A 20,759-nucleotide genomic window follows, 5' to 3' on the forward strand; every position below is an offset into this window, starting at 1 on the left:
TATTATTTAATGTTAATTTGGTTATTAACTGATCAGAAACTGCTTTCATCACAGTATTTGGAGCTTTTCATCCTCTCTAAGAAGCTTACATCTCAGGATAGAGTCAGGCTTCCTGCGTGGAATTTTTTAGTTCATTTTGTTGGTTCTTATGCACCTAGTAGACAGATGTTAATATTATACTGAAATATTTAAGATTAATTCCAGTGCAATTTATTTCAGACTGAATTTAGTGGAGGCTTTTGTAGAAGATGCAGAATTGAGGCAGAGTTTACAAGAAGATTTACTTCGTCGATTCCCAGATCTTAACCGACTTGCCAAGAAATTTCAGAGACAAGCAGCAAACTTACAAGATTGTTACCGACTGTATCAGGGTATAAATCAACTCCCTAATGTTATCCGGGCTCTGGAAAAATATGAAGGTAACAATGATTTTGTTTTTGTTTTCCTTCACTCTCAATATACTTAGCAAATGTGCTGTCCTTCTAAAGTTGGGTTTGTATTGACCTATAGCTATGTTGCAGAAGTTGGAATCATAAGACAACATTGCATTTTTGCTTTTTAGTAGTGAATATAGGGGTAACTAGATTTATTGCGTTAGCAGTGGCAGTTGAACAGGGTTCAATTGCTAAAGACTCTCAGGACCCAAAACAACATTGCTTTTAAATCTATAGTTTATTAAAGGAGAAAGGTACAGTCTAGCAACAACACCAAAGGAAGTATAATGCATCACAGCCAAAGTCTCACAGCAGTAGGCCAGGGGAGGTCCAGGGGCACTAGCTCCTATTGTTCTTCCCCTTTTTTCTTTTTTCCCCAAGATTTTATTTGGGAGAGAGCAATAGAGAGCATAAGCAGGGAGGAGAGGAAGAAGCAGGGTCTCTGCTGAGCAAGAGGCCACGTAGGGCTCGAGCCTAGGACTTTGAGATCACAGCCCACGCTTGAAGGCAGCTGCTTAACCAGCCTTGCCATCCAGGTGCCCTAAGACAGGGTTTTGGTGGTCTAACAGTTGACATCAAAGTGAAGTTACCGGCGTAAAATATGAAAAGTCACATAGTAGTCAATCAATATGGTATTGGTGGGTAAAACCAGCTTTCTCTTACAAGCGTTGTTTTTAACTTTGTGAACGTAAGTACTAAATTATTTGTTGCAGAAAGTTATATGAAATTATATGTCTAATACATAAAGCATTTTAAGTTTCAGAGTTAAAAATCACCATTCCTTTGAACTGTTAAACCTTTCAGTATTATGAGAAAGCTTTTTCTGCAGACAGACTTAAAAAACTCAATTCTGTGATCACAGGATATAAATAAGCATAGATTTAATTTTAATTTTATGGCAGCCTTTTCACTTAATTATCTAGCAAAGTATGAAAGATGCCTTAAGCACTTACCTTAAGTACCAGTGTATAAAGAGTATTCCCATTCTAGTAGCCAAGGCTCCTTTTTAGACTGATGACACTTAAAAGCCCTTGCATTTTGTTCCACCAAAGTGGAATTAAAGAAAATGGGTCTTACCCTATGCCCACATTTCTTTAGTGTGGCTTAGGCTGCCATTTGCCCTCCCTGTACTTCAGTTTCCTCATCCAATAAAAGAAGATCTTCTACTCTGGTCCTTTTCTGATTCCATGTGCTCTGGCTCCATTCCAGCAGGATCAACTGGGAGCACAAGGGGACTGACCGGTAGCAAGGCTATAGTAATCAGATTTACATGGCGATAGGCTTTACAATTAATTCACTCTTATCCTCGTATATCAGCTGTTTTGAACCTTTTCTCTCCTGCATCTCTTCCTTCCTGTAGGGAAAAAAAAAAATTTTGTTCCTGTGTCCTCTTTTACCTGGACCTGTTTTTCACTTTCTGTTCCCACCCAAGTTTCTGAAAGCCTGCATTTCCGTCTTCCATTTGCTCAGCTTACCTTGCCTTAGCAATTTGCTAAGTTACTTATTGCTGCTGAATCCAGCAAGCGCTGTTTAGTCATTATCTTATCAGCCTTCACTGCTGAGTTTGACTGTTTTTTTCTTTCCAGGTTTATTGAGCTATAACTAACATACAACATAGTGTAAGTGTAGGTGTGCAACATGATTTGAAATATGTATGTATTGCGAAATAATTACAATTAGCTCAGTTAACATGTCACCTCACATAGTTTTTTTCTCGATGTTGAACTTTTTTTCTTTTTTTTTAAGATTTTTGTTCATTTGACAGCACAAGCAGGGGAAGCGGCAGGCAGAGAGTAGGAGAAGCAGGCTCTCTGCAGATCAGGAAGCCCAATGTGCTCAGTCCCAGGACCCTGGGATCATGACCTGAGCCAAAGGCAGATGTTTAACTGACTAAGCTACCCAGGTGCCCCTTGTGTTGAGAGCTTTTAAGATCTAATCTCTTAGAAATTTCAAATATATAATACAGTATTTTTTAACTATAAGTCACCATGCTGTATGTTATTATATTCCCCAGAACTTAAATCTTATAACTGGAAGTTTGTACCTTTTGAAGACCGTCTCCCATTTCCCCACCTCCAGCTGCTAGGAAACACCATTCTTGTGTATTTCTGTGAGATTAATATTACTAGATTCCATATATAAGTGAGATGATAAGTGATTTTCTCTGCTTGACTTAGTGTAATGCTCTCAGGGTCCACCATGTTGTACAAATGGCAGGATTTTCTTTTTTTTTTAATGGCTGAATAATCCATTGTATATATGCAGCACACTGAGCCACCTAGGCGCCCCAATGCTGGGACTTTTGCATGCGTTCTAAGAAGCTTCTTGACATTTTATACAAGATTTTGCATTTTTCTGGGACGAGATCTGTAGCTTTCATCAGATATTCAAAAGCATTTGTAAAACTCCCCTCCTCCCAAGAGAAAGGATAAAATATACTGCTGTGCACATTCTTTGGGGAATCTTTCTCATTCCCTGAAATAAGCACAGAAGCTGGGAATTGAGCTTAAGAGTAGCTTGACTGTCCTCCTCCTGCAAATGTGTGGGTGGCTCAGTGTACTTGAGAGTTTTGCAACGGGTCAGTGATTTCCTACTTTAGGGGGTACACTTTAGTTATATATACCTGTAAGAGAACATAACATTTATCTAAATCAAAAGCATCACATTATCAGTTTGGCAACTGATGTTTGCTTTATGATAGTTGAAGTCACCCTTCTGAGCAGGGAGCCTCCTATGGGACTCAGTCCCAGCACCCTGGGATCATGACCTAAACTGAAGGCAAATGCTTAATCGACTAAGCCACCCAGGCACCCCGCTTTTCATTCTATAAGAAACTTTGGATGGGGCACCTGGGCAGCTCAGTCAGTTAAGTGTCTGCCTTCGGCTTGGATCATGATCCCATGATTCTGGGATGAAGCCCCTTGTAGGGGGCTCCCTGCTCAGTGGGGAGTCTGCTTCTGCCCCTCCCCTGCTGTGCTTTTTCTCTCTCTCTCTCTCTTGCTCACCTTATCTCTCTGTGAAATAAATAAAAATCTTTAAAAAAAAAAACAAAAAAGAAAGAAAGAAAAACATTGGCGACCCCAGGTGTGCCCTAGTCATTGGGAACCTAACTAATCTGAATTTTTCTTAAAAACAACAAAATGGAGCCTCCTGGCTTGTACAGTCAGTGGAGCGTGCGACTCTTGATTTCAGGATTGGGAGTTTGAGCCACATGTTGGGTGCAAAAAAAAAAAAAAAAGGGCATGGCATTTTGCTGAGCTCTGTGTAGCTCTTTAGCCTGCTGATTGATTGCATGGAGAAAGCCAAAACTGAGGCTAACTTCTGGGGAAAATAAACCAAATGCACTGTCCTTAAAGACTTTTTATTTATTATTTATTTAAGAGAGAGAGAGAGAGAAGGCACAAACAACGGGGAGGGGCAGAGGGAGAAGGAGAAGTAGACTCCCCGCCAGGCAGGGAGCCTGATGCGGGGCTCAGTCCCAGGACCCTGAGATCATGACCTGAGCAGAAGGCAGATGCTTAACCCACTGAACCACCCAGGTGCCCATGCATTGTCCTTAAAAGTAGAATCATAATATAAGAAAGTTCTTTCTATGGGCATTTGGGTGGCTCAGTGGGTTAAGTGTCCAGCTCTTGGTTTTTGGCTTAGGTCATGATCTCAGGGTCATGAGATCAAACTCTGAGCCATCTATGAAGTGCTGTGTATGGAGCCTATTTGAGATTGTGTCCCTCTGCCCAAGCCCATCCCCATGTGCACTCCTTTTTAGTATATTAGTATATTGCTAGAAGTTGAGTATGTTCTCCTGCTTTGTTTTTGGCTTTTATTTAAGTCTAGGTTTAAAGTTATTTTAACATTATTCCCGAAAAAAATAAAAGTAAGTTCAGAGACAGCAGGGGGCAGCAACAGTCTAGAAAGCCAACTTGCATTGAGTGCTAGAAACTCTACTCTGAATCATCTTTCTCCTGTAAGAAATAGTTTTTTGAAATGTATACTTAACTTCTATTATTCCTTGTAGCTTTTAAAATTAAAACGTTGAGGCAAAACGTAAAATAATGGTGCTGCGCATTTAGGGAAATCTCTGATAGTGCTTAAAACAACTCTAAATATCTAGATTATTTTATTGATAAATTTTATTCTAATAGCCATCACATTGAGGTGCATAACTTTTCCTCTTCCCATATCCAATTAATCATGTTGATGTTTAATTGCTTCTTAAAAAACTCATATTTGCTCCTTTCCCTCCTATGGTTTGTGCATCCTGCTCAGTGAACCCATAGTGATGTTTCCCATCTGATTGTATCATTTCTTCCCTTTCAGTTCAGAACACAGTAATTGCTTCCTCTGACCTGTAGGACCAGAGGGGTCTGGTCTGAATTTTTTTTTTTTTTTAAAGATTTTATTTATTTATTTGACAGAAATCACAAGTAGATGGAGAGGCAGGCAGAGAGAGAGAGGGAAGCAGGCTCCCTGCTGAGCAAAGAGCCCGATGCGGGACTCGATCCCAGGACCCTGAGATCATGACCTGAGCCGAAGGCAGCGGCTTAACCCACTGAGCCACCAAGGCGCCCCTGGTCTGAATTTTAACAGCAAGTAATTATTTACTGACAAATTACTTTACCAAGAAGGTTGTGCTCATTTATAGTTATAGTCACAGGGTTGTTTTGTTTGTTTTTTGAGATTTTATTCATCCATTTGATATAAGAGCACAAGGAGGGGTAGCAGCAGGCAGTGCAAGAGGAAGAAACAGACTCCCTGCCGAGTAGGGAGCCTGATGTGGGGCTCCATCCCAGGATCCTGGGATCATGACCTGAGCCAAAGTCAGATACTTATCTGACTGAGCCACCCAGGCGCCCCTCCAGTCATAAGATTAATAAGAAAATTTCTTTATACACTCACAAGCACTATTTACTTTTCATTGTGGTGGTTAGTTAGTATGTTTTAGTGGTTAGTATATCTTGTTGGAAGTGTTTAGTGGGATCTGGGTGTAAGATCATTTGGATGGAAGGACAGAGATACAGTCCAAGATGCAGTCTATTGGTCCAAGAATAGATACCAGAAGAAAAAGAATTAGAAAATTGCTGTAAGTGATGGGTGAGAGAAACTAAAAATAATCTTATGAACTTGGGACAGTAAAGGAAAACTCAGTTTATTCCTGTCTTTTCCTCCTGTGAGTCTTTCTCCTGTGTCTCTCCTTTGTTGTCACACACAGCCCTGCGCTTCGATCTCTAGGTGTGTGGAACTTTTCCCTCCATACCAATGTTTTGAGACACCAGCTGGGTATCCTGCAGTGTAACTTAGCTCTGACGTTATCTACCTGGAGATCGCACCACATCCCACAGGTTAAGGGCATAGTTCCACAAGTTACCTGTTACAAATGGGGTTGTCACCTGTTCTTTTGACCCAACTGGCTATAGATCGAAGGTTCCTCTGATACCCACTCCTTGGATTTGATTAATTTGCTAGAGCAGCTCACAGAAGTCAGGGAAACAAATTCACCAGTTTCATTAAAGGATACAGATGAACAGCCAGATGAAGAGATACACAGGACCAGGTCTGGGAGGGGCAGGGATACTGTCCTTGGTTTGGGTTGTATTTACTCAACTTGGAACCTCTCTGAACTCCCTGTTAACTGAGATTTTATGGGGCTTCCTCAGGCATGCTCAATTTCTATTCCCTCTCCTGTCCCTGGAGAATGAAGGGGTAGAGCAAAAGTTCTAGAAGTCAACCCTTTTATTTTAGGTAAACTCTGCCCCATTGTTGGGTTCAAATTCATAGCCCCGTGATCAAGAGTTGCATGCTTTACTGACATAGCCAGGCAGGAGCCGCTAGAAATCACCCTTTTTGAATAAGAGATGCTCCTAGTGTTCTTAATACTTAGGAAATTACAAGGGTTTATAAGAGTTCTGTGCCTGTGTGGTGAGTATGTTTTCTATTACCTCACAGGGACTGCTAGCACAAGTGTAAAATGATACTCAAATATCAGTGGAATCCAAAGAAAAAATCATTGTAGGAAAGCAAAGTACTATTTTGTTAAAATGACAGTAGTAATAAAGGAAAATGAGGGGTGGTGTCAGAGAAAGTATTACTTGCAAGTGGGGGAACTGAGACAACTGGCTGTGCTTAACAAAAGGGATGATGTGGCTGGAGAAACAGACAAGAGAGGATGAGTGAAGTAAGTGGCGGGGCCCATGAGGAAGCATGAGAGGCCCATACTGCAAAGTGGCTGACAACAGGGAAAGAAGAGCAGAGATGGTCATTAGGAGTATCTTATCCTCATCTTTTCCACTTACCTGGACTTTTTATTTTATTTTATTTTAATTTTTTTTTTAAAGATTTTATTTATTTATCAGAGAGAGAGAGAGAGAGTGAGCACAGGCAGACAGAATGGCAGGCAGAGGCAGAGGGAGAAGCAGGCTCCCTGCTGAGCAAGGAGCCCGATGTGGGACTCAATCCCAGGAGGCTGGGATCATGACCTGAGCCGAAGGCAGCTGCTTAACCAACTGAGCCACCCAGGCGTCCCTTTATTTTAATTTTTTTTAAAGATTTTATTTATTTATTTGAGAGAGAGTGAGCATGAGCAGGGGGAAGGGGAGAAGGAGAAGGAGACTCCCCGCTGAGCAGGGAGCCTGATATGGGGCTCAATCCCAGGACTCAAGGACCGTGACCAGAGCCGAAGGCAGACCCTCACTGACTGAGCCTCCCAGGTGCCCCTGACCTGGACTTTTAAATACATATCATAAATACATTAAAGGGGTCAGGTGAAGTTTAATAGTGCTTAGTCAAACTTCAAGATTGAAATTAGTAATACAAAGAATTTATGTAAAATTAGTCAAGGAAATATAGGCATAGAATATATGTTTAAATCTTTGTTAATTGAAACTGATGTCTTTTTATTACCATTTACCAAAATATTTAATAGAATAAAATGTTCATGCCAACTGTGTAATTAATTTAGACTTCAGGTTGATTTTCGTAGTCATGGACTATTTGAACATTCTGATGTAGCAGACTTGTGACTAATGCCAGGCCTCGACTCTGAGGTTAGTGTCAGTGGGGCATGGCTAAGGAGGCACTTCTTTCTGCTCTCCAGAACTAGACTATAGTTTGTTTTGATTTCAGTGTTACTTGCTCATCTAACTTAATTAAATTAGCAGTCACATAGTGGTTGTTTTTTTTTTAACTTAAATTTTTTTTTTATATCAGTATAGTTGACACACAATGATAACACGAATTTCAAGGATACAATATAGTTACTCAGCAACTCTGTTTGCTGTTATGCTGTGCTCACAAGTAGAGCCACAATCTTTCACCCTGAACCCTATGACAGTACCATTGACTAGATTCCCTATATTGTATGTTTCATCCCTGTGACTTAATGCATTCCGTAACTGGACGCCTGTATCTCCTGCTCCCCTTTACCCATCTCCCCACTTTCCACCCCTCTGGCAACCATCAGTTTGTTCTCAGTATTTATGGGTCTTTTTCTGCTTTTTGCTTGTTTATTCTTTTGTTTTTTAGATTCCATATATGAGTGAAATCATATGATACTTGTTTTTCTCAGTCTGACTTATTTCAGTTAGCATAATATCCTCTCAGTCCATCCATGTTGTCACAAATAGCAGGATCAATGACTGAGTGATATAATCAGTGTGTATATGTTTGTGTATACACCACCTCTTCTTTACTCATTCATTTGTCAGTGAATACTTAGGTTGCTTCCATATCTTGGTTATTGTAAATAATGCAGTAAATGGAGAGGTACTTGTATCATTTTCAAGTTAGTATTTTTGTTTTCTTTGGTAAAAAATACCCAGTAGTGGAATTACTGGATCATGTAGTATTTCTGTTTTTAATTTTTTGAGGAGCCTCCATACTGTTTTCCACAGTGGCTGCACCAGTTTACATTCCCACCAACAGAGTGTAAAGGTTCCTTTTCCTCCATAACCTCACTAACATTTGTTATTTCTTGTGTTATTTATTCTAGCCATTTGTTGGGTGTAAGGTGATATTTCACTGTGGTTTTGATTTGCATTTCCCTGATGATTAATGATACTGAGCATTTTTTCATGTGTCTGGTCGGCCATTTCTATGTCTTCTTTGTAGAAGTGTCTATTTAGGTCCTCTGCCCGTTTTTTAAAAATTACTTTTATAACATAAAATGTATTATTTGCCCCAGGAGTACAGGTCTGTGAATCATCAGGCTTACACATTTCATAGCATTCACCATAGCACATACCCTCCCCAATGTCCCTAACCCCACACCCCTCTCCTAAATCCCCTCCCCCCAGCAACCCTCAGTTTGTTTTGTGAGATTAAGAGTCTCCTAATGGTTTGTCTCCCTCTCAATCCCATCTTGTTTCATTTTTTCCTTCCCTACCCCCCACGACGCCCGCACTGCCTCTCAAATTCCTTACATCAGAGAGATCATATGATAATTGTCTTTCTCTGATGACTTATTTCAGTCAGTATAATACCCTCTAGTTGCATCCGCGTTGTTGCAAATGGCAAGATTTCATTTCTTTTGACGTCTGCCCTTTTTTTTTTTATTAACATAAAATGTATTATTATCCCCAGGGGTACAGGTCTGTGAATCACCAGGTTTACACACTTCACAGCACTCAACATAGCACATACCGTCCCCGATGTCCATAACGCTAGCACCCTCTCCCGACCCCCCTCCCCCCAGCAACCCTCAGTTTGTTTTGTGAGATTAAGAGTCTCTTGTGGTTTGTCTCCTTCCCAATCCCGTCTTGTTTCATTTATTCTTATCCTACCCCCCAAACCCCTCACATTGCATCTCCACTTCCTCATATCAGGGAGATCATATGATAGTTGTCTTTCTCCGATTGACTTATTTCGCTAAGCGTAATACCCTCTAGTTCTATTCACATGGTCGCAAATGCTCTGCCTTTTTTTTTTTTCTTTGCTCTGCCCATTTTTTAAAAAATTTTATTTATTTATTTGACAGAGAGAAATCACAAGTAGATGGAGAGGCAGGCAGAGAGAGAGAGGGAAGCAGGCTCCCTGCTGAGCAGAGAGCCCGATGCGGGACTCGATCCCAGGACCCTGAGATCATGACCTGAGCAGAAGGCAGCGGCTTAACCCACTGAGCCACCCAGGCGCCCCATGCTCTGCCCATTTTTAATCAGAGTTTTTGGTTTTTTGGTCTTGAGTTGTAGAAGTTCTTATTATATATTTTAGATATTAACCTCTTAATGGTAACATTACTTGCAAATATCTTCACCCTTCAGTAGGTTGCCCTGTTTTTTTTGTTTGTTTGTTTGTTTGTTTGTTTTGAGAGAGAGAATGAGAGAACAGGGGGGGTGGAGGGTCACAGGAAGAAGCAGACTCCCTGCTGAGCAGGGAGCCGATAATGGGACTTGATTGGGACTCCAGGATCATGACCTCAGCCGAAGGCAGTCACTTCACCAACTGAGCCACCCAGGTGCCCGCCATTTTGTTTTGTTGATGGTTTCCTTCACTTCAAAGCTTTTTATTTTGGTATAGTCCCAGTTGACTTTCTCTTTTGTTTCCCTTGCCTTAGGAGACATGGCTGGAAAAAAGTTGCTACAGCCAATGTCAAAGTAATTACTGCCTATGTTTTCTTCTAGGAGTTTTATGGTTTCATGTTTCACAGTTAGGTCTTTGATCCATTTCAAGTTTATTTTTGTGTATGCTGTCAGCAATTTTGAGAAGTTATATATCTTTTAGTGCTTGACAGTGAATGGCGTTCCTACAGAAATTTTAATTATTTCATTACTTGGACATTTCATATTTTGATGCACCTAAGAAGCTAACAGTTATTTCCTTGTGTCATATTTGGTATGCTTGCTACGTGAGCGTGGTGTGTATCAAAACTAATGACCAGTGATTGCTTCACCAGTCCCGTGATTGCTTCCTTCAATAAGTTATTCGTTCAACAGCTAGTTCATTTGTTCCGGGCATCGTTCTAGGAGGTACAACAGTAGATGTGACAGATAATGTCCCTGTTTTTATGGAGGGTCAGCAATACTAGAAGGATAGGGGGAGACAGACAATAAACATCAGTGAACAAGACTTTCAAGTGGTGATAAGTATAGTAAAAGAAGTAGAATATATTGATATGATAGAGTGACTTGGCTGGGGCCAGGGAGACACTCAAACTGTTGGTCAAGGATGGTCTTTCTAGAATTGCTACCTGAGTTCCACAGCTTGAATGATGATAAGGAGCCAGTTGTTTAAGATCTGGGGGGAGGCTAGTGGAACCAGCTAGTGCAAGTGCTTAAGGCTTGACTTGTTGAAGGAGCAAGGGAAGGTTAGAGTGATCAAGCACAGAGATAGAGAATAAGGGCCATGTTAGGAATAGAGGCCAGAGAGGTAAGGCCTATTTGAGGTTTTTAACTTTCTGTGTGCTGTGGACCCTAAAAAACCTATGAACCCTCTTCAGAATAGTGTTTTTAAATGCATAAAATAATACAGACTCGTAGAGGCAGCCAAGTATATTGAAACACGCTTGTCAAAATCAAAAACAAACTTGATAAATACATCCTCTTTCTTAATGCATTAAATAACATGATTCTGAGTAAAGTTCTACTAAGGTCTTAAGTTTCAAACTAATAATGAGTTTAGGGGCACCTGGGTGGCTCAGTGAGTTAAAGCCTCTGCCTTCGGCTCAGGTCATGATCCCAGGGTCCTGGGATCGAGCCCCGCATAGGGCTCTCTGCAAAGCAGGGAGCCTGCTTCCCTTTCTCTCTCTGCCTGCCTCTCAGCCTACTTGTGTCTCTGTCTGTCAAATAAATAAATAAAATCTTTAAAAATAACCCAAACTAATAATGAGTTTAAATGATACTTAAAATCATCTCCAAAACTGTAATAATGATATGAAAATATATCTGGGATTTTGTTCGATGACAAAGACGTAGGTACTGGGAATACCACTGTGGTTTATTGCACACATTAATAATGGAAGGAGATGTCACATTCTGGTTAGAGGTTAGAGAAAATGTTTCTTTTCTGTGTTTATGTAGTACTTTGAATTTAAGAGTCTAGTCCTTGTGTTAAGACACTAGTAAAGACTGTAGGGCTTTCTAGGCTGTGATAACTAGTGAAAAAATGAAGTCTATAAAAAACCAGTTGGTGTCGCTCACTTGATGTATGGATAAATAAAATGTGCTGTATCTGTATAATGCAGTATATTCATCAATAAAAGGGAATGGAGTACTGATGCATGGTGCCACAAGGATGAACCTTGAAAACATTATGCTAAGTAAAAAAAGGCAGTCACAGTATCATATGATCCGTTTACGTGGAATATGCGAATAGGCAAATCTATAATACAGAGAGTGGTTGCCTGGACTTGGAGGAGTGGCAGAAGGTTGGAGGGTAATGGTAAGTTACTGCTGACGGGTACAGGTTTCCCTTTCTCTTCAGGAGCAGTGAGTGTTTGAAAATTGATTGTGGTGGTGGTTTCACAAATCTGTCAATAAATTAAAAACCATTGGATTGTATATTTTAAAATGGAGAGTTGTGGGGCACCTGGATGGCTCAGTGGGTTAAGCCTCTGCCTGCAGCTCAGGTCATGGTCTCGGGGTCCTGGGGTCGAGCCCTGCATCGGGCTCTCCTCTCAGCTCAGTGGTGAACCTGCTTCCCCTCCTCTCTCTGCCTGCCTCTGCCTACTTGTGATCTCTCTGCCAAATAAATGAATTAAATCTTTAAAAAAAATAGTAATAAAAAAATAAAATGGAGAATTGTTTGGTATGTGAATTACATCTCTATTATTTTTAATTTAAAAAACCATAACCATTTGGGGGGAAAAACCCAATTGGATATTGGCAGCTGGGGCTCAGTACAAATTATAGATAGTGGAAGGAATTCTAGACTTTAGTGAGAGTTTGCAGGATAAGGAGTAGGTGAACTCAGAAGGGGCCTCTTAACTCTGAGGATGACAGGTTTTGAAGTTGTACAGGTATTTCTGTAAAAATACCACGTGTTTATTCTTAGCAAACTTACTTTCTTCAATGTTGTATGCTGGAAAACATAACAGAACTTACAGGGAAAAAAAGGGGGAGTTTAGGTAGACCTCAAAATACATGAAAATTTTGAAATGATTACTAGCAAAAGCATTAGCAAATTTTAATAGAACAGTAGCCTGCATTCATTTTCATTGCTTTGTACCTAGCATGAGCATCAGGTGATTCTTTGCATGCAGCCCTAAAGTCTTGGGTTCTTGTTCCTCCTTTGAGATGCCTTGTAAGGCTGTTTGCTTCTAAAAAAGGTCAGTTTCATGAAAGTTAAACATCTGAACCAGGGTACAGAATTTAGTTTGAAAAAAAAATTCTTTTAAACACCAGATGTTTTTGTTCTTTTCATCTCTACTCTGCTTTTCTTGGTATCTTAGCATAGTGGTGAGTACACTGGCCATTGGGCTAATTACTCCAAGGTCTTCATATATGGCTAAGTTTACTCTGAAAGCTTGCCCTTGATCACTTAAAAACATTAGTGGGCTAGGAAAAAATTATTTGTGAACCAGTGCCACCTCCTCACCTTGCTTCCATCATTCTCCTATTTACCAATAATGTGTGAGCTAGTTCATTCAGAATAAAGAACCAGGCGTTGAAGCACAACAGACACTATGTGGGCAAAGTGTTGTTTATAGACTGTCTAAATAATGTTTCACACATATGTACTATTTTCTAAATATGTGTAGATGCTGTTGTGATTAATAAAAGATGAATTCTTGCAGTAATATTGCTGACTTCATAGTTTTTCATCGTTTTCTCAATCAAGAGCTATTGCTCCTTCTAGAAAAGAGAAGAAACTCTTGCTTTGGAGCAAAATGCAGTAGGCTAGAGATCACTTGCAGAATTCTTGTAAAAGATTTCATTGGAGGTCAGAAAAAAAAAATCCTTGCAATGTAACCAGTAACAATACATGGTAACCATAGCTGAGCTCCTGTTAATTGTCAAGCATATTATATTAAGTGTTAATGTAGAGTTATCTTACTTATTCCTCTCCTGGGTCGCTGTTATCATTATTCCTGTTGACAAGGGAAAGGGGCTCAGAGTATCGTGCTCCAGATTCACAGAGCCAGTAGGTAGCAGAGTTGGGATTGGCACCCAGGTCTGTACCTCATGCCTTTCACACTGTAGACTCTGTTGCTTCACTTACTCGTTCTCATATAATTCCGCAGCTTGTGCTCTTAAATAACATCAAGTAAAGTGCCAGTGTAAATAGTTGGCTTGATTTAACCTCTGTTAATTCGAACACTGTATTATTAGTGGAAATTAGGGATAGGGTAAGTTAGAGGCATTTTATTTTAATGACTTTGACTTTGGGTTATTAAATCTGCAGAGAAATACAGTTCATTTAGTTGTAATTAATTTCATGTTTCTGCATCTCTAGTGCTCCTTATGAAGGAGATTACAGACAGGCAGGGGAGGCAGTGTTTTATTAGGAAGCATTGCGTGCCAGATGATCTCCCTTCCTATAAAATAAATATTAAACACATTTCAATTAAAATACAGGAGTAAATAGTAACTTGGAGACCGGCTGCACTTTTTTTTGGATCAAATGCTGGTTGTTATCTGAGATGAATTTTATTTACTATTTTTTGCTCTCTTTTAGGAAAACACCAGAGTTTATTGTTGGCCATTTTTGTCACTCCTCTTATTGATCTTCGTTCTGATTTCTCCAAATTTCAGGAAATGATAGAAACAACTTTAGATATGGATCAGGTATGTAATCTACTCTTGAATTCAAGCAGCAAAGTATTTTTGAAATGAGTGACAGAAAACTTTTCAGAGTTTTTTTTTCTTTAGTATTTGATTTTGGTATTTTTGTGAGGCACCTTTGAGACCATGGACATAAGATTAAGTGATGGGCGAGTTTGTTGCTTTTTAAAAAATAACAGTTGTTTTAGTGGATGAATAAAGATTAATAGGAAATGACTGGCCTGGTTAAAGGAAATCTCACAAGTACAAGAGTCCACATATGCAAGCTGAGTTATGTTTTAATTGCAAAAGAGAAGGAAAATTGTAGTCACTGGAAAAGAGACGAAGATAAAGGTAAATGTGGAACACATGAGAATGCAACTTCTCCTTTGTTTATTTTTCATGTAGGAAAGTCTTTGGGGGAAGAGGTTAAAATATGTGTGTATTTCCTAAAAAGTTGCTGATATAACTAAAAAGTTAACCATTCTCTAAATACTATTTAGTTCCAAATTTCTTGTTAGGCGAGAAGAGCATTTAGGGTGTAAGAAGCGATCTATATCCTCAGGTTTTTAACAATGTTAAGCAGTAATTTTATATATAAATACAAAATGGGAATAGTTTCTGAAATAGCTAAAAATATCCTTGTATGAAAGTTAATTTGAAAGTGAAGTTTATGGAATGGTAAATTTTACTGTCAAAAGTTTGTTTATAGAACACATTTAATATGGGACCATTAAATGTAATGTTTTTCAATTTTGTGACTTTAAAAATAATATCTTTAAAATTTTCTACACTAAATTTTCTGTCAAAAATGATCATACAGAAAATACGGGCTCTCACATTATTTGTATTAAGGTAATAGTTTGGTTTGCTAATTGTTAGATTCTTTGCATTCTTAATAACTGGATTTGAGTTAGTTTGCCCTATGGTACGTTGATTTATTTTGGTTTCACTGGATTGTTACCCCAGGGTTAAAACAATTTAAGCCTCATTTATTGTGTGCTCTTTGGATTTAGAAGTCCTTGCATATGTATATGTAAGTATAGATCCTTTCCTCTCCTGGTACTGTTTTGTCAGTGATAGCTTCAAGCAGCCAGAAAACTTGCATTGTTCAGCTCTCATTTGGGAAAACTTGCATTTTAGCATTGTTACTTCTGTCATGTTGCTATTAATGGAATGATTTTAGGTATACAACTTTCAGATAAGCGGGGGAGGGGCAGAAATGATGCTCACAGACATGTGATACTGGAACCACCACTGCCATCAGGAGCTGAGGATGTGACGTTACCTGTGATGGGGCAGAGTTGGATATTTGTAAATGGTCTTTATTTTTTCAAGTTTTTATTTATTTATTTGAAGGGAAGGGACAAGCACACTCCTCACTGAGGACCCTGAGCTGAAACCAGGAGGCAGATGCTTAACTGACTGAGCTACCCAGATGCTTCTGTAAACATTCTTTAGGTGAAAGCATGTAAAGGTATAGTTCTTGGTGGTTAATAAAAACTGTCTAAAATAGGGAGGTAGGAAGGCAAGAATCAGAGCGTTCCATTATCTCCACAGCTTAACTTTCCTGAAATGCTGCAGTTGATTTTTGCCTTTTGTGGCCAACTTTATTCTTCTAAAAGTTGCCATGCTTTAATATTGTGGGTCTCGAACATAAAACATGTATCTGCACCACCTGGTGGGCTTGTTAAAACTAAGATTGCTGAGCTCCATCCCTAGAATGAGAATCGTTCAGTCTGGGGTGAAGCTAGAGAATTTGCATTTCTCACATGTACCCAGATGCTGCTGCTTGTCTGGCAACCACACTTTGAGAATTTATAAATAAATTACTCCTAATAAATTAGAAATGCAATCATTTTTCAAAGTGAGAATGAGCTTGTGATTTCTTTTTACCAATTTGCAGCCTGCTGCAAGTACTACGGTCTTGGGCAGTCACTGGGCATTATCTGGCCAGAAGTTGGTGTGTATAAATTGAGAACGTTGAAGAGTTTTTTAAAATTTATAGCCCCGACCTGGGATCTAGTCCCGCATCGGGCTCTCTGCTCGGCAGGGAGCCTGCTTCCTCCTCTTTCTCTCTGCCTGCCTCTCTGCCTACTTGCAATCTTTGTCTGTCAAATGGATAAGTAGAATCTTTTGGAAAAAAAAAAAATTTATAGCCCCCTATGTAAATATTCAACAGATATTCTGTTGAAGACCCCATGCGTCTCCTTTTTATCTGGGTCATCACATTCATATCCTGCCCAATAGATGCAGAGACCCTGCCTAATAGGACCTCTCTTCTCCCTCTCCTGCTCTGGGACATTAAAAGCTGTCCTCTGCAGTAAGCAGATTGTTTGCATCATATCTAAGATATTAGCCACTCCTATGATAATTACAGAAAGTACAGAATGATAAAAGGTTGGATACTTTGACTTCATATTATGCTTTTTGATTTACTCCTTTCCCACCTTCCGGCCTGCCTTCCCTCCTGTCCTGCAGTATTTTTTTTTTTTTTTTCAATTTATTTATTTTCAGAAATCCTGCAGTATTTTGACTGCATACATCCAGCCCTTGGGATACATACTGGCAGCAGATAAGCCAAAATGATGATGTACCAAAATGCCAGAATTGAATCTTTAAAGTGTTTTCTTTATTTGAAGCTTTTCTGCTTGTAAAGGTTAACACCTACTATTGGTACAAGTGAAACAAAATGATACGAAGAAGTATAGAGGCAAAAGTTGACCATTCTTCCCTCTTCAGATGGACAATGTTGGCAGTCTGGTCTGCTTCCTCCACCTCCAAATATACTAACTTTCCTTATTGTGGGTTAAGATTTTTTACTTTGATCTGAAATACTTGACATATATCTTTTAAACTAAACTATACTGTGACCGTAAAATAGTAGTGTTAATTCTCAACATTAGAGTGTTGTAAGATTTTGTGTCTGGGAAGAGTGGATTTTAGGAAGGCAGGCAGTGCAATTATATGGATATAGACTGGAAAAGAAGAGGTTATTTGTCGTAATTTCATTGCTGTCACTTAAAATTTTAACAAACCTTGATTTCTTTCTTTCCTTTTTTTTTTTTTTTAAGATTTTATTTATTTATTTGACAGATATCACAAGTAGGCAGAGAGGCAGGCAGAGAAAGGGAGGGAAGCAGGCTCCCTGCTGAGCAGAGCGCCCAGTGCGGGGGCTGGATCCCAGGACCCTGGGATCATGACCTGAGCTGAAGGCAGAGGCTTTAACCCACCGAGACACCCAGGTGCCCCAAACCTTGATTTCTTAATCTGAAAGTAGAACATTAAGTTCTTTGTAGGGGAAGAAAAACTTTTTTTCTGTTCTCTTCTGTTCATTGTTTGGAGCTCTGCTAATTAAACTGATAGATTAGCAAGAGGTCAGATTTTTGAGTTCACAGAAAAATGTGACTCAAGAGGCTGTTAGAATTTGGGGCTTATATACGTTGCTTGGGGAATAGCAGAGGAGGAAAAAGAGCACTAAGGGGAAAACAAATGACTTTTAGGAGTGATTTATGATAATTTTGACTTCCTTGGTTGTGAAATTCCCTCAGAGGGGATTTACAACAACAGTTCTTTGGGGAGTTTCTGCTTTTAGGGAGATAAGAGTGTTCAAAAACAAAGTCTTTTCTCGGATGCTTTCATCTTGGAGTAATTTTTATGCCATTATGACATATTCTGGACCCCTCATCAACATTAACTATTCTGTCAATAAGATATGAATTGTGGATCCTACCCCACCCCCACAAGACTGTTTGAGGTTAAACTCAGTATCAGTTAGGACTGTTTATTTTGCACATAACTTGAATCTCAGTATACCCTGGTGTATGAAATTAGAAGTCTAGAAATAGGGTTAGCTTTAATTTAGAGTTGCTTAATCCAGCAGCTCAATGACACCATCCAGAGGACCTAATTTCTCGATCTTTTCTATCTTCGTGATTTGAATTTCAGTTTAACTCTTGCTGGTTCCTCTTTGCTCCTAGGTTGGCTGCCTATCAGTAGCAATTCATGCAACATTCCAAGCAAGATCCCTGCAAGTTGCCTTTATGGGGCCATTTAAGCCGTGATTGTGGCCATGATGTGGGCCTAAGACAACTAGTGGGTGGTTGGTATCCCTCTTTTGGAGATAGACAAATGAGAGAGCACTACTGGAAAGGGGGAAGAAGGGGAGTCACTGGGGTGTAGACAGTCAGCCATGTCTACTAAGATACTGTCCTGTAACTAAAGGTTTTCATGTTTTATAGTGTGAGGCTAACTTTTAAATAACTATGATTCCTAGTTATAACCTGCTCTAGATTCTCTAGGGAATCAGCCTAATACAGTATCTTCTTTATTCTGTTATAAACCTTTAAACTTACCTTGGGTTATAAAGTGAATTCAACCCTTCCACTGTCATTGTAGATATTTTTAATGAATTTATACATTTAAATTATATGACTCAGAACTACTTTGAACAGATCTCAGAGGAGAGCAATCATTTCATGTATGATTTCTGAAAGCTTTACTCATGTTTTCCAGCTGTGCACTTAGGAGCTTAAGTGACGAAGGGAGCAGTAATTTACATGTATGGTTGGGTTAATTTGCCTTTTTTCCTAGGCTTAGTTTTGTATGTAATGCTACAGGTGCTTTTATGTCTGCTTTCCATAAATCTTATGGAAAAAATTTTCTATTTCTGAAGTAAATAGAAATGTAGATCTATGCTGCCCCAGGACAAGGTTCAAAAAGGCAATGAATTTTCACCAAAAAATAGGTTCAGTTAGATTGGGTGATTCAGTGAGATACATTAAATTTTTAAAAATCTTTCTACACCATATTTGAGCACTTTACCTTTCAATATTAATTTTTGTATATACTTATTAACTGACATTTTCTCTATTACTGGAAAAGAAGTAATGTTCGATAAATCTTTACTGACAATACTGGGACCAAAAATTGAAATAGTTTTTAAAAAGCCATAGTTGCATGATCTTAATACAGCTATATCATTGTGTGAGTGTATGTAAGCTATAAAGGTACTGCAGTATATAAATGCTTCAGTGTTTTTGTTCTTGGAAATGAAAAAGAAATATTAAAAAAGGAAGTACTCATATTCTCCCACCTAGAATTATCTCTAAATACATGTTGACATTTTTTGTTTCCTATTTTTTATTTTTCATTTTTTGATTATAGTGTAGTTGGCACACTATGTTAATATTAGTTTCAGTGTACGACATGGAGAAGTCAGCATGTAATGCTATTTGCTCAATGCACAATGCTCCTACAGTACCATTGAGCTGCATGTTTCATTCCTGTAACTTACTCATTCCATAATGGAAAGCTGGTACCTCCCACTCCCCCTGCTGGTCTTGCTCGTACTCCCATCCCCCTGCTTTCTGGCAGTTACCAGTTCTTTTGTATTTATGGGTCTGTTTCTGCTTTTGTTTGTTGGTGGACCTTTAGGTTGTTTCTGACTCTTGGCTGTTATGATTGGGGCTTTTATGAACAGTGATATACAGGTATTTGAGTACCTGTTTCCAGTTCTTTTAGGTATTTATTTAGGAATAGAATTGCCATGTCATGTAGTAATTTTATGTTTAACTTTTTGAGGAATTACCAGATTGTTTTTCTAAGTGTCTGCACCATTTAACATTGCCACAAGCAATATAGGAGGTTTCCAGTTTCTTCACATTGTTACTAATAATTATTTATTTTTTTTTTTAAAAAGATTTATTTATTTTAGAGAGAAAGTGAGAGAGGTGGCACTTGTGGGGTCTTGCAGTCAGAGGGAGGGGGAGAGAAATCCTGAGCGCAGAACCCAACAAAGGGCTTGATCCTAGGACCCAGAGATGATGACCTGAGCGGCTGCTTAACCAACTGATGAGCCACCATATTTGTTTTTTGGGCATTGTCTTGATAGCCATTTTGGTGGATGTGAAGTGGTATTTCGTTATGGTTTTGATTTGCATTACCCTGGAGGCTAATGATGTTGGGCCTGTTTTCATATGTTTGATGGCCATTTATTCATCTGTCTTTGGAGAAATTTCTATCCAGATTCTTTGCTCATTTTACAGTTGGGTTGTCTTTTTGTTGATGAGTTGTAAGACTTCTGTCTATATTTTGGATACTAGACCCTTGTTCTGAGAAACACGTACTTCACATTTTCCACTTGCCTCATGTTGTTCATAGTGATGTTTATTATTTTTTAAAAAACACTGCTGTATTTGCTGAAATATTCCCTGCCCTCCCCCCACTTTTAAGATTTATTTATTTATTTGAGAGAGAGAGAGAGAGACAAAGACAGAGATCCATTACAAGTAGGCAGAGGTGGGGGAAGCAGGCTCCCTGCCAAGCAGAGAGCCCTATGCGGGGCTCTGGGGCTCGATCCAAGGACCCTGAGATCATGACCTGAGCCGAAGCCAGAGAGATAACCCACTGAGCCACCCAGGCACCCGTTCCTGCTTATTTTTAATATAATTTGTGCCTCCTTTCCATAGTATGTATTTTTTTTAGAGACTCAGTTTGTGACTTTTTTAAATCCTCTTTTGTATCTTTGCTTTTTATTTCATTATATATTCTTATTTTATTTCATTAATATTCTTATGTATATTTATCCACCTATTTTTTTTACCTGTTTAATTGAGTGCTCACTATTTTTCCAGCC

The 20,759-nt window shown here is 39.0% G+C and overlaps 1 protein-coding gene across 1 annotated transcript in view; it reads left to right on the top strand.

Moving 5' to 3' along the window:
• MSH2 (mutS homolog 2) overlaps window positions 1–20,759 on the top strand; it is a 74,738-nt gene that overhangs the window by 29,648 nt on the left and 24,331 nt on the right. The window contains exons 7-8 of the mRNA XM_044263894.1: window positions 220–419; window positions 14,037–14,146. Of these exons, the coding sequence (XP_044119829.1) occupies window positions 220–419; window positions 14,037–14,146 (310 nt within the window). The remainder of the gene's footprint in view (window positions 1–219; window positions 420–14,036; window positions 14,147–20,759) is intronic.

This window comes from Neovison vison, chromosome 8, assembly GCF_020171115.1.
Source record: "Neovison vison isolate M4711 chromosome 8, ASM_NN_V1, whole genome shotgun sequence".
Lineage (NCBI taxonomy): Eukaryota > Metazoa > Chordata > Mammalia > Carnivora > Mustelidae > Neogale > Neogale vison.